The sequence below is a fragment of the Pagrus pagrus genome (assembly GCF_965226575.1).
Source record: "Pagrus pagrus genome assembly, chromosome: 14".
NCBI classification, from domain to species: domain Eukaryota; kingdom Metazoa; phylum Chordata; class Actinopteri; order Spariformes; family Sparidae; genus Pagrus; species Pagrus pagrus.
In genome coordinates, this window is record NC_140198.1 from 17,941,506 (window position 1) to 17,964,012 (window position 22,507).

The 22,507-nt window shown below is 40.8% G+C and overlaps 1 protein-coding gene across 3 annotated transcripts in view; it reads right to left on the reverse strand.

Moving 5' to 3' along the window:
• Positions 1 to 8,398: 8,398 nt before the first annotated feature.
• klhl13 (kelch-like family member 13) overlaps positions 8,399 to 22,507 on the reverse strand; it is a 38,938-nt gene continuing 24,829 nt past the window's right edge. For 2 of the 3 annotated variants that reach the window (XM_084374040.1, XM_084374039.1), the window contains 4 exons: positions 21,283 to 21,479; positions 19,221 to 20,016; positions 15,774 to 15,887; positions 8,399 to 9,489 (listed from right to left, as the gene is read on the reverse strand). In XM_084374040.1, the coding sequence (XP_084230166.1) occupies positions 9,002 to 9,489; positions 15,774 to 15,887; positions 19,221 to 20,016; positions 21,283 to 21,479 (1,595 nt within the window). In that variant the 3' untranslated portion in view covers positions 8,399 to 9,001. The remainder of the gene's footprint in view (positions 9,490 to 15,773; positions 15,888 to 19,220; positions 20,017 to 21,282; positions 21,480 to 22,507) is intronic. The other variant, XM_084374041.1, reaches the window with a different exon arrangement.

The window sequence follows — 22,507 nt, forward strand, 5'->3', positions numbered from 1 at the left end:
GTGTAATCCAAGTCTCTGGAAGCCCCAAGAGCCAGAATTGATGGGAAAATATGTTATTTACACCCTTTTTTAAGGCGAAATCTTCACCGTAGCTGCTAAGCTAAAAGCATTAGCGCACACCGAGTCTGAAGCAGGTGTACAAGCTCGACCATGTGTCGAAGGTATAACTATTGTCTGACTGATATTGGCCCATCACAGATATATCGGTATTGGCATATATGCTGTCCAATATGCAGTGATATGGAAATCTTATCTGTGAGTCTGAATGACTGAATTTTAATTTTTGAGTGAACTGCTCCTTTGAGATTCCCCACTTAAAGCGGCTCTGTTCACTATTTACACATTAACAATTAATCAGATAACTGTGTTTAATCAAAGGTGTTGCACCTACTAATAAATCCACAGAGGATTATTACCCGACTCCTTTTTCATCTGGTTTACATTATTTTGTCCAGCCCCCCTGTGTCTGTAATGACATTACATTAAATGAGGACTGATCGTGCCATTTGCAGATAAAACAATCTCCTTTCACCGAGTGTATTTTCATGGCAGCAGCAGCTTGTAGTCGAGGCTTTAAGAGGCTTTACTGCAACGAGAGTGATTGTAGATTGTAATATTATGTTCATCTCATAACATTATACTGGAGCCTACTCAAAACCGCCATTCATTTCCGTGCAATTAATTATTCCTGAAAAATTAATTTGCATTTAGCGCCGGGGAAGCTGAGCGTTATTTTTTATTGGTAGTGATCCACCAGCAGGGGCACTAATGGCTGATTGCTCTGCCCGCTGGGGTCAGCTTTTACAGGGCATAAAACGTTCAAAGTGGGTCAGGCATCCATCAGCGGCCATTACTGGATCGAGACTGTCCTGAACGCTCACTGGTTTTATCCAAATGTAGAGAGGTTTCTTCTTCTTTAGTATTCTAAGCATTTTGTAGACAGCGTAATTCATTAAAATAAAGGCAAATTAAGTTCTTTCTAAATGAGTGTTGCTCAGTGTTAAAAACAGCTTTTTGCAAGGGGACACTGGGCCATGCTGTGGCCTCCATCAGAGGGAACTCTGGGTCTTCGTGGGTGGTTGTACAAACTGGTTCCCTCCTGCAGGCGTCTCATCCTGTTTACTCCTCTCATGTCGAGTCTGTCTCTCTGTCTTGGCTTCAACCTCAACTCTGTAAATAAAAAGATTAACTTCTGTCTCTCTAAGTAACTCTGGTGTCACTGGAAGGATGATTCGGATTTTATGTAAATGCAACAAGGCGTGTGTTTGATTACTTCTTTTGGCATCATCAGAAAGAACAAGACTGTGACATCTTTCATCATGCAGACATCTTTCAAAAACAGGTTGAGAGTGAGTCACAGCTACTTCGATTTGTTTTTCACAGGAACCACTAGAGGTCATTATTGCAAAAGAGCACTGTAGGAATCAAAGCCACCTCTGGCATGCACTCAGTGATAATGTAGTGGAAATGGAAATTAGCTGCTCTAATAGGGATGAAAATGAGTTTGCAGTAGTAATCAGCTCAGCCACATTTCCACATCGCAGGGGAGGGTCGAGGTTTGAAGAAGCAGCTAAATGTTTGCTTTGCGTCAGCGCTCAGTTTTCCCAAATTTTCAGTCGCTGCTCGACAGGCAGGTCAGCGCTCTCCTCTCAACTCCCCAGGATGGCTCAGCAAGAGCATTTCATAAAGGAGAGGAGGAGAAAATCTCTTCTTTTTTTCCCCCCGCTTCCTTGTATGAAGAGCAATGGTAACCATGGCAACTTGGCATTATACAGGACAGAGCTGAGGAGGTTGAAACTGAGCTCAGCTTGGAGAGGAGAGTTATCAATCACTTTGACATCAGCACTATGACACGCACACAAACAACACACACACACGCACATACACACAAGTTTGCCTGCTCTTTCATCCGTCACGTGACTTCACAGGCCAGGGATCATGACATTTTCCTTTTCATCTGAGAAAAAAAAAAAAAAAAGACATTTCAGTGCGCCAGTGTCCAGTGGATGGATCTGAATGCTGAAAAATGTTCACATTACAAGGTGAAAAAAGTGTTTTGAAGATGTTAAAACACACCCTTCATTTAAAAAGAGGAAGAAAAGAACCTTGAAAACACAGAATATAATTTATCAGTTTCTGTTCCTTCTTTACCATCTTTTCATGTTTTGAATTGCAATAGAAAGACATCCTCTTTATTCTTTGTGCAATACTTGAAAAACTCAGTGAAGAAATTAAGGATCTCTGCGGAGATTTACAGACTCACAACAAATAAGTTAAATAATGATGTAATGAATCACTACATAAATGAATTAAGAGCAAAAACAAAAGAAGAACCTGCAATTGTATTTAGGTCGTAAGAGGCTGAGAAACGTTGTTGTGATTACAAAGAGGAACAGCAGAATATCTTCTTTCAACATGTGTTGTGACAGTCATGTGATTCTTAACCATTTCATTTGAATTCATATCCTGTAATTTCATGAAAATGATAATACTTTACGTTTTGCAGTCCACAAAACATTTCTGGAGCTTCACCGCAAAACTGTGTTGCAGCATTCTCCTACACAACTGAAGTAGATGGGGACTTTTTTTTAAATGAAAAGAAAATCATCACCCCCACACAGCTTTTCCGGTGTAATCCAAGTACCAGGAAGTCCTGAGATCCCAGACTGATTTGAAAAGACGATATTTACTCCCACGATGCACGACCAGGCTCGTGCACTCACTTCAGACGGGGTGTGTGCGAACCCTTTTAGCTTAGCAGCTACAGGGAAGATTCCATCTTTAAAAAGGGAGTAAACAACATCTTTTTAAATCAATTTGGGATCCTGGGGCTTCTGGGGACTTGGATTACTCAAGATGAGCTGTATGGATACCATTTTAGGTTATTTTTACATTTTAAAACAAGTCCCCATCTGCTTCAGTTGTTTAAGAGAATGCTGCAGCGCCGTTCTGTTGTAAAGCATGTAAAGAACTGTGTTGTTGATGGTGAAACTTAGACTTTCCTGACAAATTTCCATGAGGGTGGTAGATAACGACTGAATTTTCATTTTGGGTGAACTTGTCCTTTAAATCTGTATTTCAAATCTTGTTTGAAAGTTGTACAATGCATGTATGTATGAGAGTCCTGACTCGTTTTGATTCTCCGAGAGGCTTCAGTTCCTGCTCAGGTGCTGTCGGTTGAATCTTTAAGAGTGCAGGAAACCTGGAGGGACACTGAGCCGAAGCTGTATTTAACCCTGTGAGGTTAAGTGGTTCTCCCAGAGCGGCTGCACCGTTCCAGCTCCCCGCTCTTCTCAGCTGGCCCGGAGGAAGAGGCTCTTCATGCACTTTATGAAATAACATGTTCTTTGTTGCTCTCAGTGTGCAAACTGCATCGTTCCCTCTGCACAGCCCTCCTCCCCATTTATATTCTTTACCTGCTTTTTTTCCCTCTTCATTGTCAAGGGAGCACTGGAGCATATCCCAGCATGCATTGGATTGAAGGAGGGGAGACAGCTTGGACAGGCTGCCAGTCTATCACACATGCTCCAATCCACTTTGAACTACAGGAGGAAGCTTGCATGAAAGAGGGGCAGAACACGCAAACTGAACGCGGAGAAGTCCAAAAGCTCAATACAGCTTTTGAAATGAGAATTTTAAAGGAAAAGTTCACCCAAAAATGAAAATTTAATCATGATCTACTCAGTCTTATAAAGGAAAAGTCAGGTGTAGTTTCATTATCCACAAAATATTTCTAGAGCTTCACAGCAAAACAGTGTTGCACAACTGAAGTAGATAGGGACTTGTTTTTAAAACGTAAAAAAAACCCCTGCTCTTCGGCATGATCCAACTTTCAGGAAGCACCAAGATCCCAGCTGATTGAAAAATACATTATTGAGCAGAAATCTTCACTGTAGCTGCTAAGCTAAAAGTGTTAGCACCATGTCTGAAGAGGGTGTACAAGCTTGACTGCTCGTAAAGGGTGTAATTAATGTCCTTTCAAATCAATTTGGGATCTTGGGGCTTCTGGATACTTTGATCACGCGTTATAAACTGTATATAAACATTTCATTGTTCTTTTTCGTTTTTTGTTTATTTTTTACATTTTAAAGCAAGCCCGAGCTCCAGAAAAGTTTTGCGAACTACAAAACTTCAAACTGACATACCACCTGCACGAGGGTGAGTACATAACTGGATTTTCATTTCTGGGTGAACTTATCCTTTAAAATAAAGAGATGCAGAGAGATAAGTAGGCCAGGTGGAGGATAAACTGGAGAATTCTCTGTCCAATAAAGTTTGGGAGCTTTAATTCAGGGCTGTATCAGGACGCACAGATGCAATTTGCACACAGAATACCTTTACAACTGAGGCATGAACTAAAATCTAGGACTGGTGCATGACCAGATGTTGAGCAAAACAAATCCCAATTACCCCTCCCGCCTCTGCTTTACAAAAAAAAAAAAAAGAAACAGTGCAGCCGGGGCAGGAACAAGCACTGGAACAAGGGATGAATCAGGGACAGATTATTCAGGACACAGTCACGAGGGATCGAGAGCTCCAGAGGAGAGCAAGGACTTGACCTTTTCTGAATATTCATGAAGGGAGAGAGAGATGAGAGAGATGCAAACCTTTCCTGAGACCGATAACCTTTGTGGAGCCTAATAATGGTCTGCAGCTTGTGATTCAGAGCAAAAATAAATATATCTAGCAGGAGTAACATCAGGACAGCTTGGCCGTCTGCCAGGCAGAGGGATCAATAGCCATTAACACCATCATGCATGCAGTCAGAGGACAGCAGGGATCTGTGGCTCTGCAGAGCATTTCATCATGATAGGAGGTGGATTGGAGCTTTAGTTACAGTTAGAGCTTCCCTTCTCCTCGCTGCTGAGAGCAATGCTTTCTGACTGACAATGTCATCAGTGTGCTGTGTATGTAAACACATCCAGCAGCCTGGAGAATCTAGGTCATTTTCTGGCTGGGATGAGACAAGATGAGAGGAGAGGAGGAGCCGTCTGGAGGCACAGCGAGCCACAAACGTGTGCCGTGTTCATGTGTCAAGAGTCCGGGCCGTAATCCACACGCACATCCTTTTTTTTTTTTTTTTTATATCTACTTCACGGATCAAGAGAACGTGCCTCCAGTGGTGATGAAATCTGCTGAGAAACACAGGTAGTGAAGCAGAAGGGGGGGAGGAGGAGGAGGAGTGGTGAAGGCGTGTATAATCTCTCGCTTCACTTCTCTTTGCTTTAGTGCTGAGGACACATTGTTCATTAAAAATCCAAGCCTTCAGTCTTACAGGATACACAAAGCTCTGCGTCATGTAATATTGACATTGGCTTGCAACAAACACCAGGAAACAAAGCAACCGTGTGGCGGGAATCACACACTGGATCTGGAACATCATGTGCTGGATCTCTGCAGACAGCCTGTGGATGTGCTGTGGTTGATTTGAGTTCTTTCAAACCTGTCCTTAAAATGCTCTGCACAGGCAGAAAAAAAAAAAAAAGGATTTATCTTGAAGGGCATTTAAGTGTCAGTGCATGTAACTGAAACACGAATGTCTTCTCTTGAATCCATTTAAAAATCAATTAATGCTTTAAAATGTGTCTTCACAGCAGAGTAGCTGTGGTAGGACTCTGATTGCACTCTGTTTGTTTTGACTGCTGGAACAACGCTCACTCTGGAGGCAGAGGCAGCGCGAACAAGATCCTCCAATATGGTCAAAGTGCTTATTTTACATTGAAATATATGACAGGATGTAGTCTTTTCTGTTGGAAATCAGTGGAGGAACTGAATAATAACCTGACAAATTGAGGCACTTCATCACATTGATGTGAAAATCATGCAGAAAGACTCTGCAGCCATGCTAGCGGCTTTGTGAGGCTGCACTAAAGCACAGTGGTACTCTGAGCTAAACGCTAACATCAGCAGGCCAACAGTCTCACAGTGATGACATTTGGGACGTTTAATGCTGTGATCCAGTCAACGTCAGAGGATTGAATGTCCCAGCTGATATTTCCAATTTTCACCCTCGAAGCATTCTCAGTGCACAACGCCAAAGTAAACAGACAAAAAAAAAACATGAAGGAAAAAAAAAAGGTGTGACAAACTGATGCAGCCTCCTTGCACATGGAAATGGAGGAGGAAAACGACACATGAAGTAACAGAAGCTGTTCTGCATTGTATTTTTCTGCACATTTATACAAATACGTCCAGTTCACATCATGGGTTTTCTTGAAAAAAATCATGTTGAAATTTGACACATATTTTGGCAAATGTGAAATCCACGTATTGCCAAAAATTCAGGGTACTACTCCCAAAGACCTGTAAACACACTTTAAAATATAAAATTGGTGGAGTTACCCTTTAAATAACCTGCAACAATGATTTCATTATTAGAGTCTCCCCCTTCTGGAGTTGTTGAAACAAAATGGTCAATATTTTCCCAATAAATTATAAGAAAGCAATGAACTAGAGAGGCTTCGTACAGCCCTCTCATCCTGCTTTTCCAGGTAGAGTCACTGTTGTGGTTTGAGAAGTGATTTATCGACCGCATCACTTTCTTCCTTTGTGACTCTTCCTCATGCCTTCAGATCCAGGTGACACAGAGGGCAGATATTTCGCAGTGTGTGATTTATTTTCAGTGAAACGTCCAGGGAAACGTGGTATTAACTTCCTACCCTTTTCCCATCCTCCGTCTTTGCCAGAAGCTGAGGTACATTTTTGCTCTTCTGTTTATTCAGTGCGTTCCCATTAAAGGATTACAAAGCAGCCTATTTTTAAATTTGTAAGAATGATGCAAACAGCTCCATCAAAAGGACTTAAGAATAAGCTGCCGCACACAATAAAGCTTTTGAAATGTTCGGGGAAAAAAAAAAGGTATGAACATAGCACTCCTCAAAATAAAAAATGTGACAGAGCATCACAAACAACTGGACTCACTTTTAAAGAAGGACAGGACAGCGTGTGAAAGTTACACAGGAAATTTAACACAAAGGTGTATCAGAAGCTCAAAGTGAATCACTGAAAGGCGCCAGAACAAGATGTTCAGGTCATAAATTATAACAACCAGTTAAAATGGCAGTCCTACAGCTGAGACTTTGTTGTTACGAACAACAAAGGAACAGCTATTAAATCCTGAAATCAGAGGCACCACTGCAGCGCCTCATTAGTGGGCTGTAATGAGAGTATAATGAGGATTTAAAGCTCCCGACCAAACTCACCTGATGGTTACACAAACCTTTTGTTCCTGGTAACAGCGGGAAGCAGACGTCTCGGACACCATATGCTGCCATTAAGGCTCTAATCGTCCAGGAGCAGGTGGGCAGATTGTGGGCGACGTTACCGTCTGTCTTGGTGCCAGGAGGAGAGGCGACAGCGTTGGAAGTGCCAGTTTCCAGTCTCGGCTGGTCAGCAGCATAATGTTTATACCTCTGGCAGAAAGTTTAGTGCTTTAACAGGTTTCTGTAGCCGAGATGAGAACACAGGGCCAAGCCTCTGAACACTGAGGGCGCCTATATTTAACTACACAATGTACAGATTGAAATGCACTGAATGTTACTGGTACAATGGTAAGGTCGGTTTAAGATAAAGTCAGAGAACTTTACTTAAATGATCAATAATGACGCCTACAGCTCCTGTACATTCTGTACAGTAAATCGAAACCAAACGCTGTACTTACCGTCCATCATAAACATAAATATAACACATGAAAAACACAACTCTCTGCTTTGGGATGAGTTAATGCGTTAAACATGAAATAGGGGTGTCTCTAAAAATAATCACAATCCATCAAATCTTTAGATTTTTATCTTTTTTCCGGATTTTGAAATGCCCTGTAGATTATGGCCAGACTTGTAATAGACCTTGAATTTCTCCATTTGCAACATAAAAACATGTAACCTCTGTTACACTGTTTAAATACGTCACCCAAGTGGGAACCACGTGAAGTAATTCTAAAAGTCAGCGTAAGTTGACGACAGTAGCCGTGTTTCCATAAAGCATTTTTATGCACATTTTTAAGAATATCGCATTAGAAATGTATAAGGGTTCTTAAAGAAGTATTTCACAGGTGGAAAGATGGCCCTTGCATAAAACTGGGCTGTCTGCGCAGGAGAAATTCACAAATACTTAAATAATTGGTGCTACGTGACGTGAGAAAACAGAGAAAGAGGACTGCGGTATTTGTTTTTGCTTAGAAAAACTACAACAACCAGAATGCATGGTGCCGCACCAGACACTCTGCTGATGGGTGGTGTATAGGGCTCTGGATGCAGACAATAGAGACAAGTTTAACATTGTTCATTTGCATATGCTAACAATATTGTAGTGATAAAAAGCTGGGTGAAATTTGGCAAAGTTCCCATTTAAAGATTGGCCTTTACTCAAGCTGTAGTCAGTAATGACAACAACATTTCATTTACTTTCAAAATCATGTTTATTAAATTTAGAAAACACCATTTTGTTAACAGTTTCATAGCAATAGCAGGAAAGAACTGAAACTGTAAGAGAGAGAAAGACGTAGATGGGGCCTGGGCCAACCCCTGAGTTAAAAACCGGCTGTGTTTGGAGCTCATCCGTCCCTACGCGTCTGCTCTCTGGGGTCACCTGCATCTAACCTGGCATAGACTAGAAGAGAGAGTCAGTGTGGTAGTCAACATCTCAAGGTAGAACGCCTAAAGAAACGAGACATTAGAAAAAAAACGCTGTAGACATCAGGTAGAAAAGTTGATTTGCAAAGTCACTTTTCAAGTCAAGGTATTTCCTGCCAAAATATACCGAGTATGCAACATTAACATGTAATTAGGTTGCCAAACCGTATCGGTATGTAGGTATAATCACTTAGGGAGGGGGTTCTGCACAGCTTTAGGGGAGGTGGACTTTAGGGGTATTCAGGGATGCAGTACAGATGTTGTCCGAAGAGGAAGTGCAAACATTGTCTATAAGGTGTGTTTGTTTAGAAGGTTGGGTGGGTGAGGGGTCATGGGGGTGTGAGCAAAACAGGGCTCCCCCCCTTTACTCATCAAGGTGCTGAGAGGGGCGACTCTCTGGAGGGTGAGCCCGAGATATCCTCAGGGGGAAAAACTGTGAGTGTGCAGGCTCGGATCCCGCCCAGCGACTCGGGTAAGTCAAACACTTTGTGCCATTCGTCCTTTTCGGGGTCGTACTTCTGTACTATTTCCACCATGCAGCGATTGTTCCACGAGTACCCGCCCACCACATAGATCTTATTCTCAAACACGGCCACGCCCACGTCGCTCTGACCTCGCAACATGGCGGCAATAGGTGTCCACAAATCGAGGGCAGGGGAGTAGTATTCGCAGCTCAGCACGTCGTCGTAATCACTGGTGCCCCGGAAGTGGTTGCCCCCGATCACGTAGAGACGGTCGCCCACCGTGCACATGCAGTGGAGGCCGCGCACGGTCGTCATGGGCGCTTTCTGAGTCCATTTATCTGCATCTGGGTCAAAGCACATCAGTTCCTTCTGAAAAGTGTCGTGAGTGATTCCCCCTGCAGCAAGGAGCAAAAAAAGAGTACAAATTAGCCTCGTCACCGATCATTTGGGGGAGGAAAATAGCTTTGTGGCCCTGTCAATCAGACCGATCTGTGACTCATTCACCCATGTCAACCTACATTCTCATTTATCTAGGCCACGACCAGCCGCAACACTCGGAGCGATCTCATATCCTTAAAATACTCTTAGAAGAAAGAGAATCAGGATCGAGGCTTTACATTTTAAAAAAAAAAAAATCACACCTTTCCTCGATCCCAATTTCTCAAACCTCAACTCACAAAGAGTGAACTGTTATTTTACAAACTAGAGTAACATTGATCTCTGTTAAGCCTCTTTTACATAATGTTGATGATGAGCGCTCAGTACAAAGAGAAACAGCATTAGAAAACGCTCATGCGCATACGCACAAACAGACTGTAGACGCCGGGACACAAAAAAGCTGAGGGAAAGTGGGGAGGAAAAAAACAAAAAAAAAACAGGACATGTCTACAGGGAAGGCTTAAAATAAAGAGGAACACAATCCCAGCATGCATTTGGGTAGAAGCCAGCCCACCCCTCCCCCTGTAGGCAGAGTGACTAGGAGCAAATGCAGTGAAGATTTGCAGAGCACGCTGAATAGAGGCAGAATCCCTCTAGTGCTGCTGCCCAGTGATCGTGTGCGAGGTTTATTGTTGAGGCCTAAGCTGTCTATTCAGCTGCCATGACTCAGATCTGTGATGCGGCACCTCCTTAACTGATCAAACCCAAAGATAGCCTGACTATCCATTTTCTTTATCCAAGAAGTCAACGGGGAAAGTCTGCTAATAAAGGGAACAGTGGCGGTGTCGACATTAGGTCCTTATAATTCCTCTCGAGAGGCCCTGCTGCCATTCTGATTCAGTTCAAGAGCTTTGGCCTTTCCCTTATTCAATGATGTCTGATCAGTATCCCGCTATCCTAATGTCCCATCACTGCCATTAGTGAGACACAGGTTGGGCCAAATTGAGCCCGTCTCAGACAGACAGACAGGCTACAAGCTTTTGCCCTTCCACAGACAGCTCAGGGCAGACTGGGGTGTTGTTTGTATTGTCTGCTACATGTGTCACATAAAAACATTCCCCTGTTCAGCCAGGTAGATATAAAATAGAGTCCCCTTGTAAAACCGGTGATCTGCTTGGCTGGTTGAATCAGTGCCGGCACAAGTGGGACTAGAAGAGAAAACGGAGAATAGTCGCAGAGGTAAGGCGGGAAAAAGGGGGCTCAGCATGTTCCAAAAATACCCCATAATGATAGAGAGTGTACAGGCTGGAGCTCCAGTAAAAACATCAACTAACAATCTGTGCTTGTTCAGTCTAATGTACAGGCGAATCCCTCAAGGATGAGACACAACCGAGCTACAGTGTGAATGGATCTATTTTTCTATAGGAGGGCACAGAGCATATGGAGCAACATTAACGTACAGTGAGCTCCGTATCGATCATGAATGAAATTACTTTCTCTATCACACTTAACTTAAAAACTTCTCATCTATGGTCCCTGTTAGGGTAAGATGTTCGCTCTCCCGCATTACTCAACTGACCACAACCACACATGTGAAGTTGTACTATTGAGTTTATGTACATTTCAGTCTGGCTTTCAGTCCCTGTAGGAATATCAAACAATAACAACCAGTCAGTTACTCTATTGAGAGCAGCAAATTGAAAATTCAGACGCTTATGAATCATTGTCATGTTGGGTCATTGCTGACGAACGGTGAGTCACACATTGGTAATTTTCATATCTATTGAATCCAACACTATGCATTGTGGGATGAAAGTAGTGTACATGCCATCGACACTACCGCTTTCATTCCAGTGATCAAGTGGGTGACAGAACAGCCATCTTTTCCGCATTAAATAATCCAATTAAGAACCGATGTTATGAGGTTGTTTCAACTAAAAATCAAACACTTTGTCGCATATACATTTAAATTTCTCATGAACTTGGTTTCCAAGTTAGCTTATGAGACAGCCCTTACTCTGGTAGTGTATCAACCTCAACACCAATAAAACTCTTGCATATCATTTGTTACTTTAAACCTAAAGCTATGAAGCTCACACAGTAGATGGTCTGGGAGAAAAAAAAACAACAATAAAAGGTCCCTTAAAAAACGTTCATCTGGTGTTCAAAGATAATCTGCTGATGACTGCAGTAATGCTCACAAACCAGCCACATTTACCGAGACTCAAACCGTCTTATAAATTCTGCACCAAAGATCTGACAGGAGCTAGTCATATTTGATGAATGACTATAACGACAAGTGTTTATAAAAATAAAAGCATATAAAATCATAAGAAAATAGAATTACTGCATCGCGGTTGTATGCCTCCCTGCACCAGTCAAGGTGGTGTTCCTGCGCTGTGGTGTTGAATAACAGCCAGAACATTTGTTACAGAATATGATGATGTCACAGTGCATTTAACCTCTGACCTTTTGGATATTAAATGTCATAACTTCATAATTTATCCGGTTAGACTTTTGTATGTCAACTTTTATCGTAATCATCGTATGAATTCCTGAGTTACGGCCAAAATGTGTTTTGTGAGGTCACAGTGACGTTGAACTGTGACCTTTGTACCAAATTTTTGTAGAAATTTGCGTTTGAGATATTTGTAAACGGGAATGGGGCACCTTGAGGTCACGATGTCCTTGACCTTTGACCACCAAAATCTAAATCAGTTCATCCTTGAATCCAAGTGAACATTTGTCCCTAATTTGAACAGATTCCCTTCATGCGTTCTTAAGATATCATGATCACAAGAACGGGATGTACGAGCAAGCCGAACACATACTGCCTTTGGCCACGACTGTTGTCGGCACAGAGGCATAAAAAAAAACCTTCTTTCCCTGCTGACTTTATATATATATATTTTTAATATTAGTCCTAGAGCACAGGCAATTAACCAGCCAAGCTCATAATATCAGCAGATAATAATGTCTTGCAAACATATATCAGTAACCGTGGGTATGTTGGCTACTAGGTAACAAGAAAAGGCAATACAAACGCCAAAGTATGTCTGAGATCATCTAGAAACAGTGTTATATTGTTTGTCCACCAGAGAGCACTGACAAGTTGATTTTTCTGCTGTAAAATGTCACAATTAAAGAAAATATTAAAATCTAAATATCGATGTCAACATCAGATTCAAAAATCCTGTAACAGTCAGGCTCTAATCACTGCAGAATAATTAAAAAATAATCACAACTCCAGTCTGCTGTCATGACATCTGACGCCATAAATAACTCAGAGGGTACAGTGTCCTTGTTATACATGACTGAGTGAAGAACTAAACTAAATGGTCTAAAGTGTAAGTCCACCTCCACTCAGATCTTAATCTCTCAGGTGAGACGGTGAACCAGAGTCTCAGTGCTGGTTCAGTACTCGTGTCTGAACTCTGCCACACCACTTGAGCTGTGATGGTCTGTGGGCTGAGTGCATTTGTCAGGTTCATCCAGCTGACAGGATGCCTTCAGACAGCGCGGCAGCACAGCCGGAGAAAGTGACCTGATCCGCTGTGACAGACGGACACAGAACTGCACTTCAGCATGGGTCACCTTGCACAGCGGGACTGTAACCCCGGAGACTGTGGGCGCTACAGTGGGGCCTCGGTGCAACCAAATTCCTCTAATGGGTAATGCTCGTTTACCTGTACTGTTCGCATTTAAAAAGCACTGCGGTCTGTTGAAGACAGTTTTCATATAAGCTGTTATGCACATTCGCTTCTCAGCTGCATCCTGCAACAAGCAAACGTTCCTTTTCCGCCACATGTAGTTTTAGCTGCTGCAGGTGCAAAGCATGACATTGTGTCACCGTGTGTTAGTGAAATTTACCAGGCTATTGGCCTGCTAATGAGTGCATCAGTAAAACATGAAACAAACATAAAAGGAATCCATTAGAATATCAAAAAGGGCGAGCAATAAATACTGTGTAGTGCCGAGTACAGCCAGAGGCAAAAACACTGAAAAACAGCCGGCTACCAGCAGATTAGCTCAGTCCCTGACTATTATGTTATTCATCATTTCAGTTTATTTATTTTAAAAAGTGAAAATGTGTCTTTCATCTTCCCTCTTCAGTAATATTAGACTTGCCAATTCATGTGGTCTGTGTGGTCTCACATATGCCCCAGTTCTTCTGCTCGCCAAATGAAATACTAACTAATTAACGAGGTCAGAAGAGTCTTGCTTTTTTGCTTATATAAACAATCACAGTAATCATGTATGAAGTTAGTTATTCGTTTCTGGACTGTTTCCAATAAGTCACAGATTGCTAATATGAAATCAAATTAAAAAAAGAGCCTACATGCACTGTTCATTTTGGCACACGCATGTATACAGAGACAAATCTCGCTGCATTCTGAGAAAGAACAAAAACAAAACGAGTAAATGTCATCTCAGCTGTGAAATTTACTGTGTGGAACTGAAAAATAAAAAGACAACTGGAACTAATATGGTAGCTAATGTGTTTTGTGTAGAACTACATGATATTGACAAAGATTTGCAGGAATAATGAGATCTGTGGATTATAAAACTAAATTCACTGGTTGTGTGCACAGTAATTAAAACCAGGGAGTGTATCTAATAAAAAAACAGCATGCATGCTGGTCAGCACCTTACATTGTAAATGAGCTCAATACTGCTGCTGCTGAAGAGCTTTTCAATATTTTACCTTCATTTGCTGAAACCTCCCAGCTTGCAGTATGTGACTTTAATGTATGTTAATTTAATAAGGCTGTAGAGACAGAGTCTATCCTCAATACCAATATACTGCACCACCTCTTAATTACATGTTCACACACATGCATTGTTTCTTCTAACTGCTCCACTACTCAAACAGCTGGTTTTATTCCTTTGGTGGTGTGTGTTCATAGATTTTCACTTGATTTAACTACTGTACAGTACTGTACTGTACTTACTTATGATGAAAGATAATTTGGTTGTGTAACAGTTTTTCAGTTGTAATATTTAAGATATAAACTGCAGCTAAAATGCCCTGTTATCTCCTTATTTTTCATGAACACAGTTTGTGTTGATGCGTTGTAGAATGATGACAGTACCCACGGCCAGGAGGGATTAACACCGGCTCTTCAGTGTTACACCTCCTACACAGGCTTCAGTCCTCTACTTTGCTCACCCCTTCCCAATTTTCTCTTCCACCCCTCCCTTCCCCTACCCTTTGTAGCGCCGCTCTGGATTAGTCACACTGAGAAACTAGGGCTCATCTCCATAACGCAGGATTTGTTTTCAATCCTATGAAGTGAACAAGTATTGAGGCGACACCTCAGGAGCATGTAGTAACTGCCCAAAGGCCCAATCTCAGTGTCCAGTCTCCTCCCTAAACACTGTACCCTCTCAGGCTTTGGCTAACTTCACCCTCTCAGTGGAGATGAATTACTTTCTACCAGGCCACTGATGTAGTAATAATAGAATACAGTAATATTCTAGCTCAATATTTTTTTTCTTTTGAATTAAAGTATGAAACAAATATTGAAAGTATCCTAAATAAATTAAACATTAATAAGATAAAACCACATAACCAAACAAAAAAACATAAAATGGACTCTTTGCAATATTTCCCATTTGGTTTATATGGAAATTTTGTTGTCAGCGAATATGATGGCGGTCATGTACATGTATCTATAATAGAGGCCGACCGACATGTCAGTCAGCCAATATTGACCAATCACAGATAAATCCGTATTGTTGGCGTATATGTTTGTCCAATATGTGCTGATCTGGTAATATATAATTATTAAAAAGGTGCAATATGTAAGAATTTACAATGTGATTAATTCATACTCAAAATATAGGTGATAAACAGGTTCGAGGGATCTTTGCAAAAACTGTGCTTATGTATATACTCTGTGTATATAAGAATAACTGCTGAATTAAATAGAATTATTTTACTCCATAATGATAATATTGGCTCCAAATCGGTCACTCTCAAATTGAATTTCGAAAGTTGAAATCAGTTTGAATGTTTCTGTTGAACATGAACAAAACACACACCTCTCTCAATGACTCATGGCAATGTGTGATACATGCAGTTAAGTTTGGAGGTATCAGATGAGGTAACCACAGGACAGATTTTTTTATGGGTTTTGAATGTAATAAGATGTTTTCATCCATTAAATGCCTGAGAAGAAAAATCTAATAAGAAATCACAACGCACTGAAATTAATTTCTATTATGACTGCAAGACATGCAATCTATTATTAAATCTATTGCAAATTAACATAATTAAAAGGTCCCTGGAGTCACTTACCTGAAATATACATATAACCACCATACACCGTCCCAGCATGGCCATAGTGTGGCTCATTCATTTTGGCAACATATGTCCATTCATTTGTCCTTGGGTTGTAGCACTCCACAGTAGCTTGAAGAAAAAAGACGAAAGAGAAGAAAAAAAAAGATGGTATTAGTAGAAAGTAGGTCAAGACACAACTAAGGAGGACAAACAGCAGCAAATGAGGCCTTGGAGGGCCTCAGCGTGGGAGCTAAAACACGGATTTAAATACAGAGTACACATCCCCACAACCCCACCAGCATTGACTGCACAGGAAATAGGGAGATTGTAAGATCCTTTATCTTAAGGCGCCTGAGGAGGGTTCAACAAAATCTGTGAGGAAGCTGAATAGGGAAACTGGGTGAGTGACTGGTGGCCTTAACAGGCGGTCAGGTTTCCACCAACTTGTGGGCTCGTTGTGTTCTTGGAAAAGGGCGGTAATTGGTATGAGAGCAAGTTGAACAACCAGCAGGAGTGATGTAGACCTAGACATCTTCACCTTGAAGGCGTACGCCATGATAAAGTGTTCAAATTCAGGAGTGTGTGATTTGCACTTTTTAGCCTTCATATTTAACACCAGCCCAATGTTTCCAGGATAGAGGGCTCAGTGGTCGATGACTGTCAGCCAGTGGTGGCAGACAATGGCCAAACCCTAGTTGATTATTAACAATGGTAAAAGACAATAAGCAACAATAATGATACAATCAGCTGAACACCAAAAATAAAACTGTACACTTTTACAATGAATTATTCAAACAAATTCAAACTGGTTCTAAAACACAGCAGTAAGCTCAGGACCACATAGTGAGAGGCAGCCGTCCCTGGTTGTCTTGAGAAAACCTCAGCAGGGAAAATGAGTGAATACTTCACTCTGCTTGCTCAACAACCATCATCAAAGTGACCTTGAGCAGTGCACAAAATGTTGCAGTGGAAGAAGTACAGACATATTAGGAGACAACAGATGTACTGAGCAGATCTAAAACACAGCCTAACTGAACGCAGAGCAGGGTCTGACTGAAAAAGACATCAATGTTAAAATATTATAATAAATCAATAATAAATCGCATATTAACCTTGATTGCTGCTGATTACCTACAGAGACCAGAGGCTATCACTGGATATCTTCAGTAAGTTAATTTACAGGTACACTAATTTAAATTGAAAAGACAAATCAGATTTTCCTACGATCGGCTGAAAAGGTCACATTCCTAATTAGCGTTAATTTCTCCCTCTGAAGGCTATTCTTAATAGGACACTCCACGGGTCAGGCTGGGAGCTGCTGACATCTGGTGATAATTACTGTGTCAAAGATTTCTCTGACCTGGAGCAATAGTTCCCTACATTGGTTTGGGACTCTGCAATGGGATAGAAAAATCTGGTAAATGATCTGTGTGATTGGTCCCAATAATTCTGCATTCTGCAACACAATACTCTGCTCTGGTGTTTCACTTTTTAACTTTAGCTTTAGATATCATTTTGTAACAAGGGTTTTTGAAAACACTGATTGACATTTTTCACCACTTTGGGACGTTTGAGTGACCAAACAACTAATTAATTCATTAAGAAAAATAATCAGAAGATTAATAAACGATGGGAGTCATCATTAGTCACAGCCCTGCTTAGTTTGAATCCAAATTAATTGAAGACTAGAGTTATCAGTTAATTTGACAAGGAGATCTTTGTTGACCTGTACGTTTTGCCTCTGTAGAGCCGGGCATTTTACTTTGAAGCAAGCTCGAAAAAGCCGGCCTTTTTTGAGTGAGCCATTTTGTTTTGTTCACCCAGGCTTTATTCTTAGGGCTTAACATGTTTCAATATAATTAACTTTTAATGTAGCCTATGTTCTGCAATTGCAGGGAACTCTATAAATAGTAGCTCAGTAAGAGCAAGAAATAAAACAATTTGAGCCAGGTTAAAAAGAGAGCCACATTCGTGACATGAAAGACTCTGAAGCTCAATATACCTTGCTAACCCCTCAGGTCATAAAAGAGCGTAACTAAGCCTAAAAGACCATTAAAACCCAAGTTTATACAATTCTAATTGCAGCTTTTCCTTTACAGTGGACAATATAATGGTACAACCATACAAGAACATCATTTAGAAAAACAACCATCTTGAATAACTGTCAAATGATTGTGTGATCAAGTGTTTCTCTCATTGGCATGGCTGAGGTAAACAAGAATGAAAGAGTGATTTGTCTGACAAATCTATACACCCGCAACACTTCACACAGCATGTCTTAAGATATTATAATGAGGAACGCCGTCTAAAAATGAGGCCGCCATTTCTTTCAGTTACATCAGGTTGTTCCAAAATATATTTTTGTCACTGTAAAAACAACAAAACCAAGCGTATTGAGGAAGGTCTAACTTTGTAACAAATAACAAAGTACACCAGTTAAGATTAAAAGCTTCCTCCTGAAAAATCCATGTTGATCTTGTTAAGCTTTTCCTTTATAATCTGAGCATTTCAGACCAAACAATAAAACCACACCCCTGTGACCTGCCCAGGGTAAACAAATATAATGCAGGGGCTGGGCACATCCAGGCTAAACCACACGCAATGAAAGAGCAGTGGAACGTAAAGCAGAAAAGGCAGTTTGTGTAGACGGGCAGTGAACCGGGGCCGTGTTCTTTGGTCTAATTATAACCCAGAAGAGAAGGCTGCCCATACAGTGGCCTCTCTCTCTGTCCGCTGCAGTTACAGAGCTGAATTTAAGTACTGGGTGGCACCTCTCTGTGGTACATGGTTACAGCTGCACAGACGTCCAGATTGGTTACTCAGCATCAACAACAAAACTACAATGAACAGATATAAATTCAGCTCATTCAAGTGTTTCTACACTTAAAAGGGTTGAACTGTGAGTCCAAATGTTAAACAAAACTAAGAAAAGCATCAGATTACTAACTACAAATAATTCCTTCACTTAATCCTCTCTGTCCACTCCTGCTCCTGATCAGTAAATTGTTCAAATCAACAGAAATATGTTAGGATGAAGGCTGTGGCTTGTTCTATGAGACTGTACTACAATATAAGAGGAAAACATCAAACCCCACCTCACCATAATACAACCTTTAAAAATTATAAAAGCAACATTACAAAGCATTCTGCATGCGTTGAAATGTTAAATACTGGAAAACATTCAATTGTTAAGGTTTTTAATGATAATGTGCACACCCTCTAAATTCTATTAAATTACACAGAGATTAGGCACACGACGTGTTGAAACAGCAAATGATGTGTAGGCACAACACTTTATTACCAGCGTTGGTTTGCTTGCAGCTTTATTAAACTGCACATTCGTTCTTCTACTGCTCCTTGATATTTAGGTGTATAATCTCATGCAATATTAATTAAAAGGCTCCAGTTGTTGCTTAAAAAGGAGTGATAAAACAGAACAAACAAGCAGGGAAATAAACTCACCGAGCTCCCCGGCAGCGTTCCTTCCACCGACAGCGTAGAGGTGTCCCTTTAGTGCACTGAGGTGGAAGAAGGTACGCTTCTCATTAAGGCATGCCACCTGCATCCACTTGTTGTAGCGAGGGTCGTACCGGAACACGGTGTCTACTGCTGTCTTGCCTTTGGTGTCATAGTTGCTTTGGCCGCCCACCACGTACAGAAAGTTGCCGATGACTGCAATGCCGTGCTGGTAGCGGGGTGCATCCATGGGTGCCAGCGCCTTCCACTCATGAGCCTTCTCATCAAAAAGACGCAGCTCCTTACTCACAACTAGCTGCTGGCGCAGAACGCCACCCAGGGTGACCAGGTGGGCACTGTCCGAGCGGATGGCTGTCCGTTCTGACTGCATAACTGGCTGCATGTAGGGCATCATTTGGTAGTTGCTAGCCTCCAGGAGAAGGTTGACACAGGTGTTGTCCGTGCGCATAAAGTCCACTGTCTGCACGTGATTGATGAGCTCCTGTGGGTTCATGAGGGGAAAACGGATGTTCTTCATGAGCTTTGGGGCATAGTCCATACGACCGTCTTCATAGCGTAGCCAGCGGCAAGCGGCCTTGAACAGGTCTAACTCAGTGCAGTGTTTTAAACTGTTGCTGGACAGTACAAAAGCCAGCCGCTCAAATGGGAGCTTGACAAACTCTCCCGTGCCCAGCAGCGAGGGGAAGTTCTTCAGGATGAAATTGTTGACATATTTGTCCACCTCTGTGAGGTTATACGTGTTGGCAATGCGCCCCACCTCTACACAGTTGTCAAGAGAAACCTGCAGGGAGGAAGAAGTCAAAAACACATCTGAGGACAAGAATGAAAGGATATCTCCAACTTTCTATAAACAAACCTGCCTCCTAGACAGAGTCATTTCTAATTATAATACATCAATGATTTAGCACTGAAGAATGCTGCAATTAGAGTCAAATTAATATCAGTCTACACCTACAACACAGAAAATAAGCATTTGCTTCATTCACTTACATCACTTCAAACTTACACCTTGTAGTTCTTAAACTGTTGGCAAGATATGTAAGCAGTTCTAAGATATCAATATGAGCTCTGGGAATTATTCATGTTTGAAAATCAATAATCAATCAATAATGAAAGCAATTATTTGCTATTTACATCCACACAAATTAGTTTAAGTAACATTTTAGCGGTAAATATACTCACCTTCGAATCCACCAAAGTCCATACACACAGATATGGGTTATTCTGCCCATTTCACATATACTGTTTATACTTTTCTATTTAAAAATTAAACCTTGATAAACTCAGACTGCTGCTACAATCTGCTGTATCTTGAGTGTTTTACCTCGTGCCCTTCTCAACAGACGGATCTATCATGTTAAGTAAAAACAAATGAGCAGTTTCATTTTTTCAGAGCACTTATTCAACTGAGTTGAAAATATTATGCAAGGCCATATCTCCTGACAGACAAGTTCTACTTAATAATAAAAAAAGCACAAAGAAAATCGTTTTATTCCTGTGCTTGCCTCCTCCTCTAACTCAAAGACACTCTCAAAGGACATCTACAGTAGTTTAAAATCCAAAATATTTTGGGAAAGAAATTAGAACAAACCACTACTTTTAGTTGAAAATAGAAGATAAAAAATAAAAAACTGAAATCCTAATATCGAGTTGTTTCAGGCAATGACCTGAAACATGTTCAACAGCTGATTTATCACTGGTGAATAATAGGGGTGGGAATCTATGATATATGCAATGCGGTTATAAAAGTTATCAATACATCTTGATGCAAATGTTTGATTTCTATACATGAATTGTTTGGCTACATGCCACTTTTAAATCAGTGTATTTGTAATAATCCATAATCAAAGTAAACATAATTTTCCAATATCTTTGTTCACGCTCAGCCCACGGTCATAATGTAGAGAATGGGTTTTTGATTTCCGATCATTGACTTGTTTGCTTCAAGAGACAATCACGTGGCGTTTAAGAATCGATTTTTCCTTCCCTGAAGACTCAAAGGAAACTGTGTAGTAAACTGTAATGTGTAGTTCGGGTGCTTCCTTACCCCAGATATGAGAAAAACTTTGCAAAAGTCCAGCACAGGAAGGATCTGTAAGAAGCTGGCTGCCTCGAGTGTGTCCTGCAGATTCTCCATGTTGAGTGACAACTTGGCTGTATAGATAAAGTCAATGATTTTCTTCAGGCCTATTCGGTTGACTCCATGAAGCTTGATGCACATTAAATCCTGTTCTTTCATTCCACCTGCATCAGGAGAGAGTGGAGGATGAAGAAAAAGTAGATGCTTGGTTCATGCGTGGTTCAACTGATACATAATCTTATTGACTGACTTGATTTGACTTTTTTTTGATTTGTTAAAAGATCTCGAAGAATAAAAGCTTGAATGATGGAACATATTCATTTAAGCTGAAAATAAAAAAATGCATTAGTTCTTTCAGATGCCTCATTGTGTAAAAGTCAGTGCATTGTTTTCATTTTCAGAGGACTTATGTTGAGAGAAAGGATTGAAGGTCTTAGTCAGAATCTCATCACTCAGCGTCTACGCTCACACAGCTCACTTATCACTAATGAGCTATCCCTCACACTCAGCCCAGTTTTCTCTTACTCCATCTTTAACAAGCTCTTTGTCTGTTCTCATTGCACGACCTTCTTCATCTTAAATCATATACTTTAAATCACCAAACTTCCACTGCAGTCATGATATGAGACTCAGAGTAACCCCACCAACTCTCCTAACATTTCAATTCCTTTCACTATAAAATGTAATACAAATGAATAGGGTGCTAAATAACTAATCAAAGCTTGAGTCATGAAAAATAAACAAGGTCCAATCAAAGCAGTGAGGTCACTTTAACTGACAACATCTGTGTTAACAGCATTCCTCAACTTTTCCCTTAAAAAAGCAATAGCAAACCTGCTGCATTACAGTAATCTTCCACTTAATTACCTTTTTTCATCCTTGAAATATTTGCCATTTCAAAAAATGTTAAATAAAAAATTTATTTTTACAGTTAATCTGCTATTCCTGAAATTACCCTTCACAATCAACCTGCAGATATTTACACGTTCTCAAGGTTCTTCCGCCTCTGCATATAGTGCACCAAGGAGATGAAACGGGCTTATAAGACACATTCATTACAACAACAAAGGACCATGAACATGAATGCATAACACTGACACACAATACTGGAAGGATGTGGGCACATGGTCATTTTGAATAATTTCTCAGGAGGCAAAATTACATGATAAGCATGGATATGTTCATGAATAAA